Source organism: Moschus berezovskii, chromosome 14 (genome assembly GCF_049115385.1).
Source record: "Moschus berezovskii isolate FMDL1 chromosome 14, NW_MosBer_1.0, whole genome shotgun sequence".
NCBI lineage: Eukaryota > Metazoa > Chordata > Mammalia > Artiodactyla > Moschidae > Moschus > Moschus berezovskii.
Genome location: NC_142473.1, coordinates 80,776,855 through 80,796,609, shown reverse-complemented (window position 1 = coordinate 80,796,609; position 19,755 = coordinate 80,776,855). Strand labels below are relative to the sequence as shown.

General features: G+C 41.4%; 1 protein-coding gene across 8 annotated transcripts in view; it reads left to right on the top strand.

Annotated features, from left to right (window-relative positions):
- The window catches only part of AMBRA1 (autophagy and beclin 1 regulator 1), a 176,588-nt gene that overhangs the window by 115,508 nt on the left and 41,325 nt on the right, over nucleotides 1-19,755 (top strand). For all 8 annotated transcript variants that reach the window (XM_088843287.1, XM_055423953.2, XM_055423955.2 and 5 more), the window contains one exon: nucleotides 16,588-16,698. In XM_088843287.1, coding sequence (XP_088699413.1) covers nucleotides 16,588-16,698 — 111 coding nt within the window. The remainder of the gene's footprint in view (nucleotides 1-16,587; nucleotides 16,699-19,755) is intronic.

The window sequence follows — 19,755 nt, the reverse complement described above, 5'->3', positions numbered from 1 at the left end:
TCCCTGGTTGGGGAACTTAGATCCCATGAGCTGAACACGCGAGGGGAAAAAATTGTGTGTGCGTGTGTATCACCTTTATTGTATAATGAGTGATCTCAACATCAGTTTCAGTGACCAGTTAGAGCAGTTACCACACAGTCTTAAGTCTGAAAGACCACATACCTTACTGAGACTATTTCCTGGTATGTAATTATAGTCACCCAAGTGATATTTTTGAGGCCCTTATTTTATTTTTTATTGAGCTAACATTTGTTTATAACATTATGTAAGTGTCACTTGTGGAATATAAAAAACAAACAAAATACAAAAATATTACATCTTTATAGAAAATTATGTCCCCTAATACTCCGCTTATTTTTTAGCCTCAGGAAAACATGAAGGTTTGTTTCAGCTATAGATGGTATGTTCAGATTTTATCTTTGAAAACATACTTTTTCCTTCCAAAGGAAATAAATGTTTCCCTCAGCACTTTGATGATTTCTTGTTTCCATGCAGTGTGTTTCCTATAAATAAAAGCCCTTATCTTATTCTCTTGCAAACCTGTGGTTCATTTATAAAAACATACATGCAATGGAATGTTACAGCCATGAAAAGGAATGAAATACCAATACATGCTAAAACATGGATGCACTTTGAAAACATTATGCTAAATGAAAGAAACCAGAAGCAAACAGCCACTTATCATATGATTTCCATTTATGTGAGATGTCCAGGAGAAGCAAAATTATGTAGACAGAAAATAGATCCACTGATCTCTTCACTTGCTTTGGAAAAAGGAGCAAGTAGGGCAGGGTGGAGGGGAGTAGCTGCTAATGGGTAAGGTGTTTTGGAAGGTGGGGAATGATGACAGTGTCCTGAAATTAGATAGTTGTGATGGTGGTTGTCAATTTGATTTTGATAATGCTTACACAACTATGAGCTACCCTAAAACCACTTATATACTTTAAGTAGGTAAGTCATATGGTATGTGAATTATATCATAATAAAGCTGTTACTTTTAAACAAACTGCATATAGTTTGGTCATTCTCCTCGGTGTCAAAACCATAAATGAGAACTAAAGGCAATCTCTACCTTTGGAGGAAGTCTTACCATCTGCCACCAGGAACTCTGCCCAGGTCCCCGGGCTGTAGAATAATTGACTATGGTCTTAGATGAGATCTTTTTAAATGGTGATAATGTGATAAAGTGAGTGTTAGAGAGTGCTTCATTATATACTCCTTCAGAGAACAAGTTAAAGACTGCATTTTAATAAAGCTTTCTGCAAAGAAGTGTTCTTTCTAGAATGCTGTTCAGTATATACTTAGGAAGCATACTTTTTATGTCCAAATAATCCTGTGTTGTATTGCTGTAAGTTATTTTTCATCTACAGAAACCAATTTATTAATTTACAAAGAACTCAGACAATCTATTTTTAAAAAAAAAACACTTAAAAATAACCAAACATAAAAATACACAAAAGATATGTGGGTAGGCAGCACACGCTAAAAGAAATACAATGAGCCAGTAAACAAATATGGCACAAAGAAATGCTCATCAAGACTTTTAAATTATAAAAGAAGTGCAAAGGGATACCAAAAATGGAATTGCCTTATTTTATTTCATAAAGTGACCAAAATGTATATTGAATAGTGTTTTTAATAATAGCCTTGTTGAGGTGTAATTCACATACCATATAGTTTGCCTACGTAAAGTATATAGTTCAGTGGTTTAATATATTCACAGAGTTGTGCAGTCATTGCCACTGTGTATTTCAGAACATTTTATCACCTTATAAAAAACCCCATACCCATTAGCAGTCACTTCCCCCTTCCCCCTCCACTTCTGCTGCCCACTCCAGCCCTGGGCAATTTCTATGACTGTTGCTTTGCCTATTCTAGACATTTCATGTAAATGGAATCATACAGTGTGTGGTCTTTTGTGGCTGGATGTCTAAGAAGAATTTTGAAAAGTTGATTAGTTGTTTAGTTGGATCCGCCTTGGGGTATCTAATGTCAGTTCTACTGACCAATTAGCAAGCTGGCTCTTAACTTCATATCACAACCAAGCAGAAGGAGAGTAATTGTGCTTCCAGGCTGATGGGTGTTTGTGCCCCCAGCCTCATTCTTATTCTGTCTTCCCAGCAGCAGCATACTCAGAGACAGCCGTTCTGAATTAGGCAGCCTCAAGTGCAGCAATTTTATAGGACTGAAATATAATTTAATCGTTTCCTTCTTTGTAACTTGCCCTTCTCTACCCTCCCGAATTAGCTTTTCTGATAGATTTGCTAATGATTCCTATTGTTCCATATTTTCACTGTACTGTTGAATCATACTCTTCATATTCCTGCTCCTAGAACAGATCTTAGGGAGAGGCTAAAAAGCTGTTTATTAGGGAAACAAAAGGTCCCTAATTCTCCTTTCCAAGCAACAGGAGAGAAGAGTCTGAGAGAAGCAGAAGCAGAGATGGATGCAGGCTACCAGACTTGGTAGAGCTCACCTACCATATATATGACTGTCATGACTGTTAACATTTTATCCCTAGACACATTCCTGAGGCTTCCAGCCTGCATGTTAAAGACCTGACTCACAATGAGACTTGGCAGCTTCATTTTTGCCATGGTTGTTTTCTGATGGTTGGCCAGGATCACTGGATTCAAGTTTCTTTTTCCTCTAATATTATCTCTCATCAGAATAATCCTCATTTACGCTTTTGCTCTGAGGTTCTGGAAGAAGAATTCTGTGGTTGTAATAGAACAAGGTCTGCTATGACTTAACAGTGTGCTTAAGGACAGCTGCTCTTTCCACTGTTTCCTGGAACAGGAATGAGAATCTTTGGGGCTCTTTCTCGCTCTCTTGTTCAAGTAGTAGACTTCTTTTTTAGAGTAGTCTCAGGTTTACATGGAAAGTACAGTTCAGTTCAGTTCAGTCACTCAGTCGTGTCCGACTCTCCGCGACCCCATGAATCACAGCACGCCAGGCCTCCCTGTCCATCACTAACTCCCGGAGTTCACTCAGACTCAAGTCCACAGAGTTGGTGATGCCATCCAGCCATCTCATCCTCGGTCGTCCCCTTCTCCTCCCGCCCCCAACCCTTCCCAGCATCAGAGTCTTTTCCAGTGAGTCAACTCGTCACATGAGGTGGCCAAAGTATTGCAGTCACAGCTTTACCATCAGTAATTCCAATGAACACCCAGGATCGATCTCCCTTAGAATGGACTGGTTGGATCTCCTTGTGGTACAAGGGACTCTCAAGAGTCTTCTCCAACACCACAGTTCAAAAGCATCAATTCTTCGGCGATCAGCTTTCTTCACAGTCCAACTCTCACATCCATACATGACCACGGGAAAAACCATAGCCTTGACTAGACGGACCTTTGTTGGCAAAGTAATGTCTCTGCTTTTTAATATATTATCAAGGTTGGTCATAACTTTCCTTCCAAGGAGTAAGCGTCTTTTAATTTCATGGCTGCAATCAGCATCTGCAGTGATTTTGGAGCCCAGAAAAATAAAGTCTGACACTGTTTCCACTGTTTTTCCATCTATTTCCCATGAAGTGATGGGACCAGATGCCATGATCTTCGTTTTCTGAATGTTGAGCTTCAAGCCAACCTTTTCACTCTTCTCTTTCACTTTCATCAAGAGGCTTTTGAGTTTCTCTTCACTTTCTGCCATAAGGGTAGTGTCATCAGCATATCTGAGGTTATTGATATTTCTCCCAGCAATCTTGATTTCAGCTTGTGCTTCTTCCAGCCCAGCGTTCCTCATGATGTACTCTGCATATAAGTTAAATAAGCAAGGTGACAATATACAGCCTTGACGCACTCCTTTTCCTATTTGGAACCAGTCTGTTGTTCCATGTCCAGTTCTGACTGTTGCTTCCTGACCTACATACAGGTTTCTCAAGAGGCAGGTCAGGTGGTCTGGGATTCCCATCTCTTTCAGAATTCTCCACAGTTTACTGTGATCCACACAGTCAAAGGCTTTGGCATAGTCAATGAAGCAGAAACAGATGCTCTTCTGGAACTCTCTTGCTTTCTCCATGATCCAGCGGATGTTGGCAATTTGATCTCTGGTGCCTCTGCCTTTTCTAAAACCTGCTTGAACATCTGGGAGTTCACGGTTCACATATTGCTGAAGCCTGGCGTGGAGAATTTTGAGCATGACTTTACTAGCGTGTGAGATGAGTGCAATTGTGTGGTAGTTTGAGCATTCTTTGGCATTCCCTTTCTTTGGGATTGGAATGAAGACTGACCTTTTCCAGTCCTGTGGCCACTGCTGAGTTTTCCAAATTTGCTGGCATATTGAGTACAGCACTTTCACAGCATCATCTTTCAAGATTTGAAATAGCTCAACTGGAATTCCATCACCTCCACTAGCTTTGTTTGTAGTGATGCTTTCTAAGGCCCACTTGACTTCACATTCCAAGATGTTTGGCTCTAGGTCAGTGATCACGTTATTGTGACTATCTTGGTCGTGAAGATCTTTTTTGTACAGTTCTTCTGTGTATTCTTGCCACCTCTTCTTAATATCTTCTGCTTCTGTTAGGTCCCTACCATTTCTGTCCTTTATCGAGCCCATCTTTGCATGAAATGTTCCCTTGGAATCTCTAATTTTCTTGAAAAGATCTGCTTTTCCTATTCTGTTGTTTTCCTCTATTTCTTTGCACTGATCACTGAGGAAGGCTTTCCTATCTCTCCTTGCTATTCTTTGGAACTCTGCATTCAGATGCTTATATCTTTCCTTTTCTCCTTTGCCTTTTGCCTCTCTTCTTTTCACAGCTATTTGTAAGGCCTCCTCAGACAGCCATTTTGCGTTTTTGCATTTCTTTTCCATGGGGATGGTCTTGGTCCCTGTCTCCTGTACAATGTCACGAACCTCCGTCCAGAGTTCATCAGGCACTCTTATCTATCAGATCTAGTCCCTTAAATCTATTCCTCACTTCCACTGTATAATCATAAGGGATTTGATTTAGGTCATATCTGAATGGTCTGGTGGTTTTCCCTACTTTCTTCAATTTAAGTCTGAATTTGGCAATAAGGAGTTCATGATCTGAGCCACAGTCAGCTCCTGGTCTTGTTTTTGCTAACTGTATAGAGCTTCTCCATCTTTGGCTGCAAAGAATATAATCAGTCTGATTTCGGTGTTGACCATCTGGTGATGTCCATGTGTAGAGTCTTCTCTTGTGTTGTTGGAAGAGGGTGTTTGCTATGACCAGTGCGTTCTCTTGACAAAACTCTATTAGCCTTTGCCCTGCTTCATTCCGTGCTCCAAGGCCAAATTTGCCTGTTACTCCAGGTGTTTCTTGACTTCCTACTTTTGCATTCCAGTCCCCTAAAATGAAAAGGACATCTTTTTTGGGTGTTAGTTTTAAAAGGTCTTGTAGGTCTTCATAGAACCGTTCAACTTCGGCTTCTTCAGCGTTACTGGTTGGGGCATAGGCCTGGATTACTGTAATATTGAATGGTTTGCCTTGGAAACGAACAGAAATCATTCTGTCGTTTTTAAGATTGCATCCAAGTACTGCATTTCGGACTCTTTCGTTGACCATGATGGCTACTCCATTTCTTCTAAGGGATTCCTGCCCACAGTAGTAAATATAATGGTCATCTGAGTTAAATTCACCCATTCCAGTCCATTTTAGTTCACTGCTTCCTAGAATGTCTATGTTCACTCTTGCCATCTCCTGTTTGACCACTTCCAATTTGCCTTGATTCATGGACCTAAGATTCCAGGTTCCTATGCAATATTGCTCTTTACAGCACCGGACCTTGCTTCTAACACCGGTCACATCCACAACTGGGTATTGGTTTTGCTTTTGCTCCGTCCCTTTATTCCTTCTAGAGTTATTTCTCCACTGATCTCCAGTAGCATACTGGGCACCTACCGACCTGGGGAATTCCTCATTCAGTATCCTATCATTTTGCCCTTTGATACTGTTCCTGGGGTTCTCAAGGCAAGTATACTGAAGTGGTTTGCCATTCCCTTCTCCAGTGGACCACATTCAGCTGTGGTCCATGTTATCAGATCAGCTAGTTTCTTGTGATTACAGACAGTTCCCATATACTTTCTTCCTTCCCCACACACCCATAACCTCCCCCACCTGCCCCAGAGTAGTACATTTGTTAGAATCCATGAACCAACATCATCACCCAAAGTCTGTAGTCTACATTAGGACTCAGCGTTGTAAGTTCTCTGGGTTTTGCCAAATAAATGATGACATGATACACCATTATAGTACCATACAAAATCGTTTCACTGCCCCAGAAAAGTTTCCTCATGCTCTACCTATACTCATTCCTCTCTCCCGCCAGACTCCTGGCAGCCACTGATCTTTATTGTGTCCATAGTTTTGGCTTTTCCAGAATGACATATAGTTTAGAATCATATGAAATGCAACTTTTTTATTCTTTCACTTAGTAATATATGCTTTCTTCCATGTTTTTTCATGGCTTGGGTAACTCATTTCTTTTCATAAGTGAGTAATATTCCATTGTATGGATGTACCACAATTTACTTATCCATCCTCCTATTAAGGGACATCTTGGTTGATCCCAAGTTTTGGCAGTTATGAGTAAAGTTGCTGTAAACATCTCTGTGTGGGTTTTGTGTAGACATACGCTTTCAGCTCATTTGGGTAAATACCAAAGAGCATGATTGCTGGATCATATGGTAGGAGTATGTTTAATTTTGTGAGAAACTGCCGCACTGTTTTCCAAAGTGGCTGTACCACTTTGCATTCCCACCAGCAAGGAATGATGAGTTCCTGTTGTTTCACATCCTGTTCAGCATTTGGTGTTATCAGAGTTTTGGATTTCAGCCATTCTGAGAAGTGTGTGGTGGTTTCTCATTGTTGTTTTAATTTGCAGTTCTCTAATGAGGAATGATTTTGAACATCTTTTCATATGCTTATGTGCCATCTGTATATCTTCTTTGGTGAGGTATCTGTTCAGATCCTTTGCACATTAAAAAAATTTTTTTTTAATTGTTGAGTTTTAAGAGTTCTTTGTATATTTTGGATACCAGTCCTTTATCAGTTAAGTGTTTTGCAAAGATCTTTTCCTAGTCTGTTGTCTTTTCATTCTCTTTAACAGTGTCTTTTACAGAGCAAAAGTTTTTAATTTTAATGAAGTAAAGTTTATCAATATTTTCTTTTCATGGACTGTATCCTAAAAGTCTTTGCCAAGCTCAAGGTCACCTAGATTATCTCTTATATTATCTCCTACGAGTTAGAATTTTGTGTTTTACATCGAGGTCTGTCCAATTTGAGTTAATTTTTTTAAAAAAGAGTATAAAGTTTGTGTCTGTCTACCTTGTCGATGGATATCTAGTTGTTTCAGTACTGTTTTTGAAGAGATTTGATTATCTATTGAATTGCCTTTTCTTCTTTGTCAAAGATCAGTTTACTGTATTTGTGTGGGTTTATTTCTGGTCTCTTTTTCCTGTTCCATTGATCTAGACAAACGTCTAGAATAGACATATTCTTTTGCCAGTGCCACACTATCTTGATGACTGTAGATTTATAGTAAGTCTTGACATTAGATAAGTCCTCCAAATTTGGGTTCGTTCTTTGCGTATTGTGTTGGCTATTCTAGATCTTTTGCCTCTCCATATAAACTTTAGAATCAGTTTTTTAATATTTACAAAGTAATATTCTAGGATTTTGACTGGGATTGTATTGATTCTGTAGATCTGGTTGGGAAGAATTGACAGTCTTTTAACAGTACAGTTAGCAGTACTTAACAGTACTAAGTATTCCTATCCATGAACATGGAATATCGCACCCATATTTTTTAAGATCTTTTGTGCTTTCTTTCATCAGATAGATCTTGTACATGTTTTGTTAGATTTACACATAAAGTTTTCAATTTTTTGGTGCTAATGGAAATGGTGTTGTATTTTTAACTTCAAATTTTCAATTCCATTTATTCATTGCTGGCATATAGGAAAGCAGTTGACTTTTTGTATATTACCGTTATATCCTGCAACCTTAATAGTTTCAGGAGTTTTTTGTTTGTTTTTGCTTGTTTTTTATTCTTTGAGCTTTTCTACATAAACAGCTCATGAGGTTTACATGGCAAGTACACTGGAGTGGTTTGCCACTTCCTCCTCCAGTGAATCATGTTTTGTCAGCACTCTCTGCTGTGGCCCGTCTGTCTTGCGTGGCCCCGCACAGCATGACTCATAGCTTCGTTCAGTTATGCAAGCCCCTTCACCATGGCAGCTTCCTTGGTGGCTCATAGGGTAAAGCGTCTGCCTGCCATGCAGGAAACCTGGGTTCGATCCCTGGGTCGGGAAGATCTCCTGGAGAAGGAAACGGCAACCCACTCCAGTACTCTTGCCTGGAGGGAGAACCCCATGGATGGAGGAGCCTGGTAGGCTACAGTCTATGGGGTCACAAAGAGTCGGACACGACTGAGCGACTTCACTTCACCATGGCAAGGCAGTGATCCATGAAGGGGATTTGTGGATGATACCACTCTGATTGCAGAAGGTGAAGAGGAACTCAAGAACCTTTTGAAGGGGGTGAAAGAGGAGTGTGAAAGAGCCAGCTTTAAGACTAAATATTAAAAAAATTAAGATCATGGCATCCGGCCCCATTACTGCATGGCAAATAGAATGGGAGAAAGTAGAAGTAGTGACAAATTTCCTCTTCTTGGGCTCCAGAATCACTACGGATGGTGTCTGCAGCCATGAACTCAGAAGACAGTTGCTTCTTGGCAGAAAAGCGATGACATACTTAGTGCGCTGAAAAGCAGAAACATTATTCTGCCAACAAAGGTCTGTGTAGTCAAGGCTGTGGTCTTCCCAGTGGTCACGTATGGTTGTGAGAGCTGGACCATAAAGAAAGCAGAATGCCAAAGAATTGATGCTTTCAAACTGTGGTGCTGGACAAGACTCCTGAGAGTCCCTTAGATAGCAAGGAGATCAAACTGGTCAATCTTAGGGGAGATCAACCCTGAATATTCACTGGAAGGACTGATGCTGAAGCTGAAGCTCCAGTATTTTGGTCATCTGATACAAACAGATGACTCATTGGAAAAGTCCCTGATGCTCGGAAAGATTTGAAGAAAAAGAGGACATCAGAGGATGAGATGGCTGGACGGCATCACTGATGTAACGAACATGAATTTGGGCAAACTCCAGGAGATGCTGAGGGACAGGGAGGCCTGGCACGGCTGCAGTCCGTGGGGTTGCAAAGAGTCAGACTTGACTGGGCGACTGAACAGTGACAACCACAACATAAACAGTTATGTCACCTGTGAACAAAGAAAGTTTTATTTCTTCCTCTCCTATCAATATACCTCTTATGTGCTTTTCTTGTCTTATTGCATTTAGTAGGCTTCCAGTACAGTGCTGAAGGGGAGGGATGAAAGGTGCTTGTTCCTAGTCTTAGGGAGAAAGCATATACAGTTGACTCTGGAACAGTGTGAAGGATAAGGACTCTGACCCCCACACAGTTGAAAATCCATGTATAACTTTCTAGTCAATTCTCCATACCTGCTCTTCCATACCCTTGGATTCAACCACCTGCAAATCATGTAGTACCATAGTACATATTTGTTGAAAAAAATCTGTGTATGTTGTACTCTTACAGTTCAAACTCATATTTTTCAAGCGTCAAGCTGTCTTTCCTTACCTTTAAATGTAGCTACAAGCTTTTGGAGACATTGTTTATCGAATCGAGAAATATCCCACTCTTCCTGGTTTGATGATAGTTTGTGTCAAAAATAGGTGCTGGATTTTGTTGGATGCCTTGTCTGCATCTGTTGATATGATCATACAGTTTTTCCTCTTTATCAGGTTGATGTGATGGATTATATTAACTGATTTTGACATGTTTAACCAGCCTCGCATACCTGGGATAAATTCCCCTTTGTATAACTCTTTTATATACATTATTGTATTTTATTTGCCAGCATTTTGTTGAGAATTTTTACTTCTCTGTTCGTAAAAGATATTAGACTGTATCTTTTTTCTTCATTGTCTTTGGTTTTGGTATTGGAGTAATACTGGCCTCAGAAGCAGTCCCACTTCTGTTTTCTGAAAGAGATTATAGAGATTTGGTGTAATTTCTTCCTTCGATGTCTGGTAGAATTTACCAGTGAACCCACATGAGCCTGACACTTTCTGTTTTAAGAGCCTTCTAATGATTTATTCAGTGTATTAGATACAGGCCTGTTCAGGTTATCTGTTTCTTCTTGTGTAAATTTTGGTAGACTGTCTCTCAAGGAATTGGTCCATTTCACCCAGGTTGTCAAACTTGTGGACATTGAGTTACTTGTAAAGTTCTTTACTGCCCTTCTAGTGTCCATGGAATCAGTAGTGATAGCCTCTCTTTCGTTTCTGATATTAATAGTTTGTGCCTTCTCTCTCTCTTTTTTTTAAGTTAGCCTGGCTAAAGGTTTGTTGATTTTATTGATCTTTTCAAAGAACCAGCCTTTGGTTTCATTGATTTTTTTTTTTTCCCCTCTATTGATTTCCTGTTTTCAGTCTCACTGATTCCTCCTCTGATTTTGATTATTTCTTTTCTTCTGCTTACCTTGGATTTAATTAGCTCTTTTTCTTATTTCATAAAGTAGATGTTTAAATTATTGATTTTAGATTTTATTTTCTAAGTATGCATTCAGAGCAGTAATATTCCATCTAAGCACTGCTTTTGCTACATTCCACAAGTTTTAATAAGCTGTATTTTCATTTTCATTTAGTTCAAAATATTTAAAATTTTCTCTTGAGATGTCTTCTCTGAGCCATGTGTTATTTAAAATGTGTTGCTTAATCTCCCAAGTATTTTGGAATTTACCAGTTGTCTTTCCATTACTGATTTCTAGTTTAATTTCCTTGTTTTCTGACAGCATGTTTTGAATGATTTCAGTTCTTTTAAATTTGTTACAGTGTGTTTTGTGGACCAGTATGTGGACTGTCTTTGCCTGAGCTGTCTTTCAAGGAGAACGTTCCTAAGGAATCTAGATCCTATGCATTTGCTCTTAATTCTGAAATGAAGCGTTTCCCTTTCTTGGTCCTGGCACACTATTTGGACCCGTCTCTTACACAAGAACCTCTGTCTCTGAGCTGTTGCTTACGGAGCTATACCTATAGAGGAAGAGCATATAGGGATTGGTGTAAATAATTAAAATAATTTTAGTGGCAGTCATTTATTAGATGGGTTTCCCTGGTGGCTCAGTGGTAAAGAATCTGCCTGGCCAATGCAGGAGATGTAGGTTCCATCCCTGGGTTGGAAAGATTCCCTGGAGAAGGAAATGGCAACCCACTCTAGTATTCTTGTGTTTGAAATCCCATGGACAGAGGAACCTGGCAGGCTACAGTCCGTGGGGTCGCGAAAGTGTCAGACCCAACTTAGCCACTCAGCAACAATAATAACATTTATTAGACACTTACTGTTTGCCATCACTTTACAAGTATTTTTTCAGCGAGTTTTCCAAATAGCCCTGTAAATTGAAAGGATTTTTATTTCCTTTTTACAGATAAGGCAACTGAGATTCAGAGAGATTAATTTCCAGAGGCATACAAATACAGGTACTAGCAGTAAGTGTCAAAATCAGATCCATCCGATTCTGAAGCCCATATTCTCAGAAACCATGTTAAAAACAGGTAACTCATAAGATCCCAGGATAAGGCAGACTCTAATCCGTGGCCAAAACGGAAGACCGGAAGTTTGCCAAAGGAATATTTGTGTAACGGTGTGCCTTTCAATACCAATTCCAAAATCGGTATTGCCGACGGTTCTGGTGCTTTAGCAGTGAGTGAGCATCCCAGGAGTACTGCTTTCTAAGAACACTGATCTTGAAGTTAAAATGCAGTCTGTGTTTTATCTAACTTGGAGTTTCCCAGCCAGGAATGATTCTGATCGCCAGGGAACGTTGTTGGTGGTCTCAGCTGGGTGTGAAGGGGTGGTGTGCTCTTGGCAATCCAACAGGAGGCGGCCAGGGCCACTGCTGAGCATCCCAGCACACACAAGACCCACCCTACCCCTTAAAGGAAGGCTTCAGTTCAGTTCAGTCGCTCAGTCGTGTCTGACTCTTTGCAACCCCATGATTCACAGCATGCCAGGCCTCCCTGTCCATCACCAACTCCCGGAGTTCACTCGAACTCATGTCCACAGAGTCGGTGATGCCATCCAGCCATCTCACTTTCTGTCATCCCCTTCTCCTCCTGCCCCCAATCACTCCCAGCATCAGAGTCTTTTCCAGTGAGTCAGCTCTTCACATGAGGTGGCCAAAGTATTAGAGTTTCAGCTTTAGCATCAGCCCTTCCAATGAACACCCAGGATTGATCTCCTTTAGAATGGACTGGTTGGATCTCCTTGCAGTCCAAGGGACTCTCAAGAATCTTCTCCAGCACCACAGTTGAAAAGCATCAATTCTTCGGCGATCAGCTTTCTTCACAGTCCAACTCTCACATCCATACATGTCCACTGGAAAAACCATAGCCTTGACTAGACGGACCTTTGTTGGCAAAGTAATGTCTCTGCTTTTTAATATACTATCTAGGTTGGTCATAACTTTCCTTCCAAGGAGTAAGCGTCTTTTAATTTCATGGCTGCAGTCAGCATCCCCAGCGATTTTGGAGCCCAAAAAGATAAAGTCTGACACTGTTTCCATTGTTTCCCCATCTATTTCCCATGAAGTGATGGGACCAGATGCCATAATCTTTGTTTTCTGAACGTTGAACTTCAAGCCAACCTTTTCACTCTCCTCTTTCACTTTCATCAAGAGGCTTTTGAGTTCCTCTTCACTCTCTGCCATAAGGGTGCCGTCATCTGCATATCTGAGGTCATTGATATTTCTCCCGGCAATCTTGATTCCAGCTTGTGCTTCTTCCAGCCCAGTGTTCCTCATGATGTATTCTGCATATAAGTTAAATAAGCAGGGTGATAATATACAGCCTTGACATACTCCTTTTCCTATTTGGAACCAGTCTGTTGTTCCATGTCCAGTTCTAACTGTTGCTTCCTGACCTGCATACAGGTTTCTCAAGAGGCAGGTCAGGTGGTCTGGTATTCCCATCTCTTTCAGAATTTTCCACAGTTTACTGTGATCCACACAGTCAAAGGCTTTGGCATAGTTAATGAAGCAGAAATAGAAGTTTTTCTGGAACTCTCTTGCTTTCTCCATGATCCAGTGGATGTTGGCTATTTGATCTCTGGTGCCTCTGCCTTTTCTAAAACCTGCTTGAACATCTGGGAGTTCACGGTTCACATATTGCTGAAGCCTGGCTTGGAGAATTTTGAGCATGACTTTACTAGCGTGTGAGATGAGTGCAATTGGAAGGAAGGCTTGCTGCTGCTAAGTCACTTCAGTCGTGTCCAACTCTATGTGATCCCATAGACGGCAACCCACCAGCCTCCCCCGTCCCTGGGATTCTCCAGGCAAGAACACTGGAGTGGGTTGCCATTTCCTTCTCCAATGTGTGAAAGTGAAAAGTGAAAGTGAAGTCGCTCAGTCATGTCTGACTCATAGCGACCCCATGGACTTCAGCCTACCAGGCTCCTCCATCCATGGGATTTTCTAGGCAAGAGTACTGGAGTGGCTTGCCATTGCCTTCTCCAGGAAGGAAGGCTTACCTGACCCAAAATACCAGTTGCAGAGGTTGAGAAACCCTGAGTCTTAGCTCATTCCATTCTGCTGTGACTGAGAAAACCTTGAGCCCTCACCCTCAATGTTCTGTCAGGGTTTGGTTACCAAGGCTAAGTGCCTCCTCTGTAAATACTTTGTTGTAATTACGTCCATTAACTCACTCTGGCAGCTTTCCTATACCTTCAACTTAGCGGCCGGAGGCCTGTTAAATGGTTGGCGGGGGAGGGGGGCGTTGTTGTTGTTTTAATAAGGTGATACTTCTTCTTCCTGATGTTTCCAAGAGACAGGCCTAGTTGGCCTGCAGTTCTTATGGGAGAGAACCTGGTGACGATACTCTAATCTGTTTCTGGCATCTTTAGCTCCCTAATCTGTGTTTACATGGCCCTGAAAATCAACTCTCCTAGGTGCCAGGCTCCATGCCACCTCAGCACTCTGGCACCACTGGCAGAGAATACTTCCCCAGTCTCTTCCATACAGTCCGACCATGCATGATTTTTTTATTGCCCAGCTATTCTCCAGAAGATGTCTCTTGAGGCATGGACGTGTGGGGTACTTCTGGAGCTGTGGGTTGGCGTCTCAGAAGTTTGCCTTCCAGTTGCAGATAGAGCCACAGCGCTCTTAAAGCATCTGGTATTTTTTGTAACTGTTTTCCTGTTTGTAGCTCTTGTCCTCTCCCCCAGATTTTAAGCTCCTACAATATGGGGTTTGTTTCTGCAGCTTTTTTTTTTTTTTTTTCTATTAGCAACTAGAACTTCTTTCATCATATACCAAGAAAGTCAACTTGCCTTCTTCTATTTTGGGTTATGTACTTGTCTGCTAAAAGTTGAAGGAAATTTTAAGGAACTAAACTAATTTGAGAGAGACGTCTCTAGTGGTCAGAGGTTGATATCAACCAAACCAGAGGAACAATTCATAAGCTCAGTGGAATTGAGCCTGAGTCCAAGTGAAAGTAAGTAATTCTTTCCTGGGAAGTGGACCTTGGAATTTTAAGAATTATTTTCATTGTCAGGGAAGTCTGGAGAAACCAACAAAGTTCCTATTAAGAAAGTCCTATAGGTAGCTTACCCTCCTCATGACCCAGAGGTTCAGCAAAATTTCCTAAGTCAGATACCATCATTACAGAATTTTCTATAAAGATTAAAAGCAAAGGCATGTGTTTGTCTCATTGAAGTGATATGCCCCAGGGCCCTCAGTAGGAGTTTGAGGTCAGTGGGCTCATTGACAAACCACTCAAATGCTGTCTTGCTTAGGCCTTTGGAGAAATCATGACCATTTTGGACTATGTCTTTGAATCTGCAAGATTTTAAGGAATGTATTATTTTGATGGTATTAGTTTATCTAGAACAGTATTTCTCAACCTTTATTTTATCATTACCCTCCGAAGAAACCTTTTTAGACACTTTTCTCCTAATCAGTCCCTCCCGTGAAATTTTTATATCACAGATATGCTGCATATCTGCTCAGATACTGGAGTACTTTGACAGGAACCTGGGGATTGTACTCTCTCAAGATTTTCCCCCCACTCCGAACTAGTTTTTACCCCCACAGGGGCAGGACTGCCCATGTTGAGCATATGTTAATCCATCGATAGAAGTATCATCATCTTGGAAATGAATTGTTGTGTGTGCCTTTCTTAACAAATTGAAACAGGGACAAGGAGTCTACCAATACACTAATGTTCGAAAGAGTTCTCACGCAGTGACCTGCAGTTCCTGGGGGAGAGTGAGCAGAGTACTGTTCTCATATTTCATGACTTGTATGGAGATTGTCTTCTCTCTGAACAGTCTTGACCATCTGAGGAAAGAATAGGAAATTACCAGGAGGAGCAAAGCAATAAATGAAGCTCTCTAAAAGGGGAGGGGGGAGGGGACTCTTGCAGTGACATGCATAGGAGGAAAGTGGAAAAATATGGAAGAATCTAGGTGTAGAGTTGTCCATTGTTCCAAGGCCAGTCAGCTCTAACAAGTTCAGTTTCTCAAAATCGGACTTGATTTGCAGCAGAAAACACCGTTTAGGTTGTATAGCATATGCGAACGTTCTAGTCTCCCAAGAGGGTTTCGGCTCTGTCTGATCAGAAGGGTGGTTGTGTATGAAAGGCACCTCGGAAGGAGGAGGAGGAAGAAATGACATGTTCATGTAAAATGAAATACAACTGCAAATTAAAGTGTCACCCTGTTTTTTTTTTTAATCCATTTTTATTTAATTGGTTACCAAGGAAAAAAATGTCATACAGAAGCGTATATCTCAGGGAAAGTTAAACCTTGAGATTTCACAAGTGAATGTGGATTCAAGGAAGTTCTCCTGGGGCGGGGGTGGGGCAGGGCAGGAGGGTTATAAAATATTGCCTTAATAAAAATATTCTGATGCAGAAAAGCTAGGCTCATAAATTTCTGTTGTGTTACATGCCAGGGGTCCAGAAAAAATGAACAAATATTACCTCATTTGTTCTCTACTGTCTCTGTCTATCCAGTCAGCTGAATGCTGGCTGCCTGTTCCCTGGAGGAAGCCTCTCCTTTTGAGATATTTTCCTGGGAGGAAGGTCACATACAAAGGAGATGCTTTCTCTCAAAGAGCGCCGCTCACCACAGAGATGTCCAGGGACTGAATGCTGTTCTGTGGGGCCTTTCTGTATTAACGGTGTCCTTTCATTTTTCGTGTTTCTTTCCCAGCATTTTTATGAAAAACAACTCATTTGTCTTTTCAGATCATCTCTTTAAGCCTACCAGACAGTATGTTGCCACATCGGTGGCAGTCAGTCAATGTTAAGTAAAAGTGGAAAGGGGAGCTGATTAATATAACATAACGTAATATGGGATTATATTTACAAGCAGAATTGTTCTTGAGAACATATCTGGTTTCTCTTTGAGATAGAGACCTGACAGATAGGACTTGTCAGCCGCCTTCAGCATCTCCCTTTTCTCCCTCTCCTGCTGACCCCAGTTTTGCCTTGTGTTTGCAGGGGAAACATGCAGATAGATCTATAACGTGCTCTCTTTGTCTTCTCCCCGACCAGGGGCAGTGATTGGTGATGGACAGTCTGCCGTGGCCAGTAACATTGCCAATACCACCTACCGGCTCCAGTGGTGGGACTTCACTAAGTTTGACCTCCCAGAAATCAGTAATGGTAAGCCAAAGTAGAACTGGGGATACCGGTGGAAGGTCTGTCTGTTACTGGTGAGCCAGCTCTGAGACCCACAACAGCACTGGATTTTTCGTCACCTCATTCAGTAGCTGATGGCTCCATGCCATTTCTGCAGCTCTTCTCTGGCTTTCACTAAGCAATTCAACAAATGTCTGTTGAGCACCCATCCTGAGCAGTGAACAGTACTAAAGTAAACACCAAAATGAAGATTTCTGCCCCAGGACTTAACCGATTAGCCTTCATTGTCTCAAGCCTAGAAGTTGGGCAGAACTGAGAGGAAGAGAGGGTAATGGGAGTATAGGAGCTGAGAGTCAGACCCTCGAGGAAAGACTGCAGTGATGATAAACTCATTTATTTATTAATCTGGATCTGAATGGCACAATGGGAGCGGCCTGACTGATGTGTGATTTGGAGAATGTCTGTCTGAGAGTCCATTTTCCCAGCTTCTAAAGGACTCCGCAATCCCATGTCCCAGTTGATCAGTTGGAATCACAGCTTCTTAGACATCTCGTTTCATTTTCTGTCTAATGATGCACTGTCACACATTCCTGAGAAGTGGAGGTTCAGCCTCTGCTTGAACACTTGCAGTGATAGGTCACTGTCTGATGAGTTAACTCTAGCCCGTCACTGCTCAATTCCCTTTCAGATTTTTTTCTTATACCCAGCCACCATTTCCGTTGCTGTCACTTCCTCCCATTGGTCCTGGTCTACCTCTGAACCTCCACAGAATAAGTCTGGTGATGTCTCTTCTGATGGACAGTCCTCCAGCTGTTTGAGAGTAAACTGCCACTTCCCTTTAGATCGTTCTTTTTAGGCCAGAATTCCTGAGGTTCCTTTTAAGATCTGGTTCTCAAATCCTTGACAGTTCTGCTCATTTCCCTTTTTATGTTTGAGGGGGGCAGAACAAAGTAGAGCACTCCAAATGAGAGCTGTCCAAAAGAGTACAGGGATAGTCTGGACACTGTTAGTTCAGCCTAATGTTTCAGCAGCCTTTTCTGAAGCCACTGTTGGGTTTGCAGTCACTTATAATTCCTTGATAATTGTTAATACCAGAACTCTACCATCCTATACTTGTGCAGTTTGAATATTTTAGGTTTTATCTTAATAGTGTACTTAATAAGTACCAATAATTGTACTTCTTAGTTCCTGCCTCTCAACATCTTTTCAAACTTTGATTCAGTCCTTTTTTCCCAACCTTGTTTACTTCATCTTCTAATTTGATAAATGTGCTTTCTCTGTCTGTGGATTGCTAGCAAAAGTGGCGCATCAGGACTTTGCACCAAGCCTGGTGCTGTGTTCCTGTGGACTTCCTTTGTGTTGATTTTGGTTCATGAATTTGCACCTAGGCTTGGTTGTTCGCTCGTGAAACCTGTATTTTTCGTCTTGTCTATAGGGTATTGTGAGAGTTTGTCAGATACTTTGAAATAGTCAAGGTAGCCTCTGTCTGTGGCATTTCCCAGTGTGCCAGTCTTGGTATCCTTATGAGACCATAAAAATGAGGTCAATTTTTCATGTCCTGATGTTAGTGAAACCTCAGTAGCAATTGTTTTCTTCCCAAGTGCTTTTAAGCCACATGTTCAATAATCTGTTCTTTAACTCCACTAGAAATCAAATGCAGTCTACCTTTTACCTTGTTAAATACTGTTTGCTTGTTTACCTGTTTCTGGCCCAGATCTTGTTTGCCGTAATTTTCCCCAGATACTTTGTTTCTTTATTCTATTGGATTTTTTTAAATTACAATCTGAAATACACTCACCAAAGATTTTTAAAATATAAAAGGATATACAGTGAAAAGTTCCCCAACCCTGCTCCCAGCAACACACCTCTCCACCCCATAGGCACAGTTAGTAGTTTCCTCTTTATTTTTTCAAAGATATTATTTATATATGTACAAATACATGGAAATGTATGTTTTTCCACTCTATTTAAGCTAGGTGGTAGCATATTATACCCTTTGGAAGGAAAACTGTGACAAACCTAGACAGCATATTAAAAAGCAGAGACATCACTTTGCTGACAAAGGTCCGTGTGTAGTCAGAGCTATGGTTTTTCAAGTAGTCATGTACTGATGTCAAAGTTGGACCATAAAGAAAGCTGAGGGCCAAAGAATTGACGCTTTCGAATTGTGGTTCTAGAGAAGACTCTTGAGAGTCCCTTGGACTGCAAGGAGGTCAAACTAGTCAATCCTAAAGGAAATCAACCTTGAATATTCATTGAAAGGACTGATGCTGAAGCTCCAATACTTTGGCCACCTGATGCGAAGAGCTGACTCATTGGAAAAGACCCTGATGCTGGGAAAGGTTGAGGGCAGGAGGAGAAGCAGGTGGCAGAGGATGAAATGTTTAGATAGCATCACCAACTCAGTGGACATGAATTTGAGCAAACTCTGGGAGACAGTGAAGGACAGGGGAGCCTGTGTGCTGCAGTCCGTGGGGTCCCAAAGAGTTGGACAGCACCCAGGGACTGAACAACAGCAACAGAGCATTTATACGTAGTGTTCTTTCTGTGCTTCGCTTTCTTTATATCGTGATAATCTTTCCATATCAGTATGTAGTTTATTCATTCTTTCGTATTGACTGCCTAGCATTCTACTGCCCAAATGAAATCTCTGGGTTACTTTGTTGTTGTTGCTGTTGCCCTGGGTATTCGTTGCTGTGTGGGCTTTTCTCTAGTTGCAGAGCGCGGGGGCTCCTCTCTGTTGCGTTGTGTGGGCTTCTCATTGTGGTGGCTTATCTTTCTGTGGAGCACCGAAATAGGCCCTAGGCACATGGGCTCAGTAGTTGCCGCTCCCCGGGCTCTAGAGAAGAAGCTCAATAGTTGTGGCTCAGGAGCTTAGTTTCTCCAGGACATGTGGGATCTTCCCGGGTCAAGAGTCAAACCCATGTCTCCTGCATTGGTGGGCATATTCTTAACCACTGGACCACCAGGGAAGTCCCAATAGTTTCCATTTTTTAACCAATGTTCCGCTGAGGAACTTTTAAGCTGTTTTCAGTCTCTCACTATGCAAACTGTACCGCAGTTTGTCATTTTGCACATGTG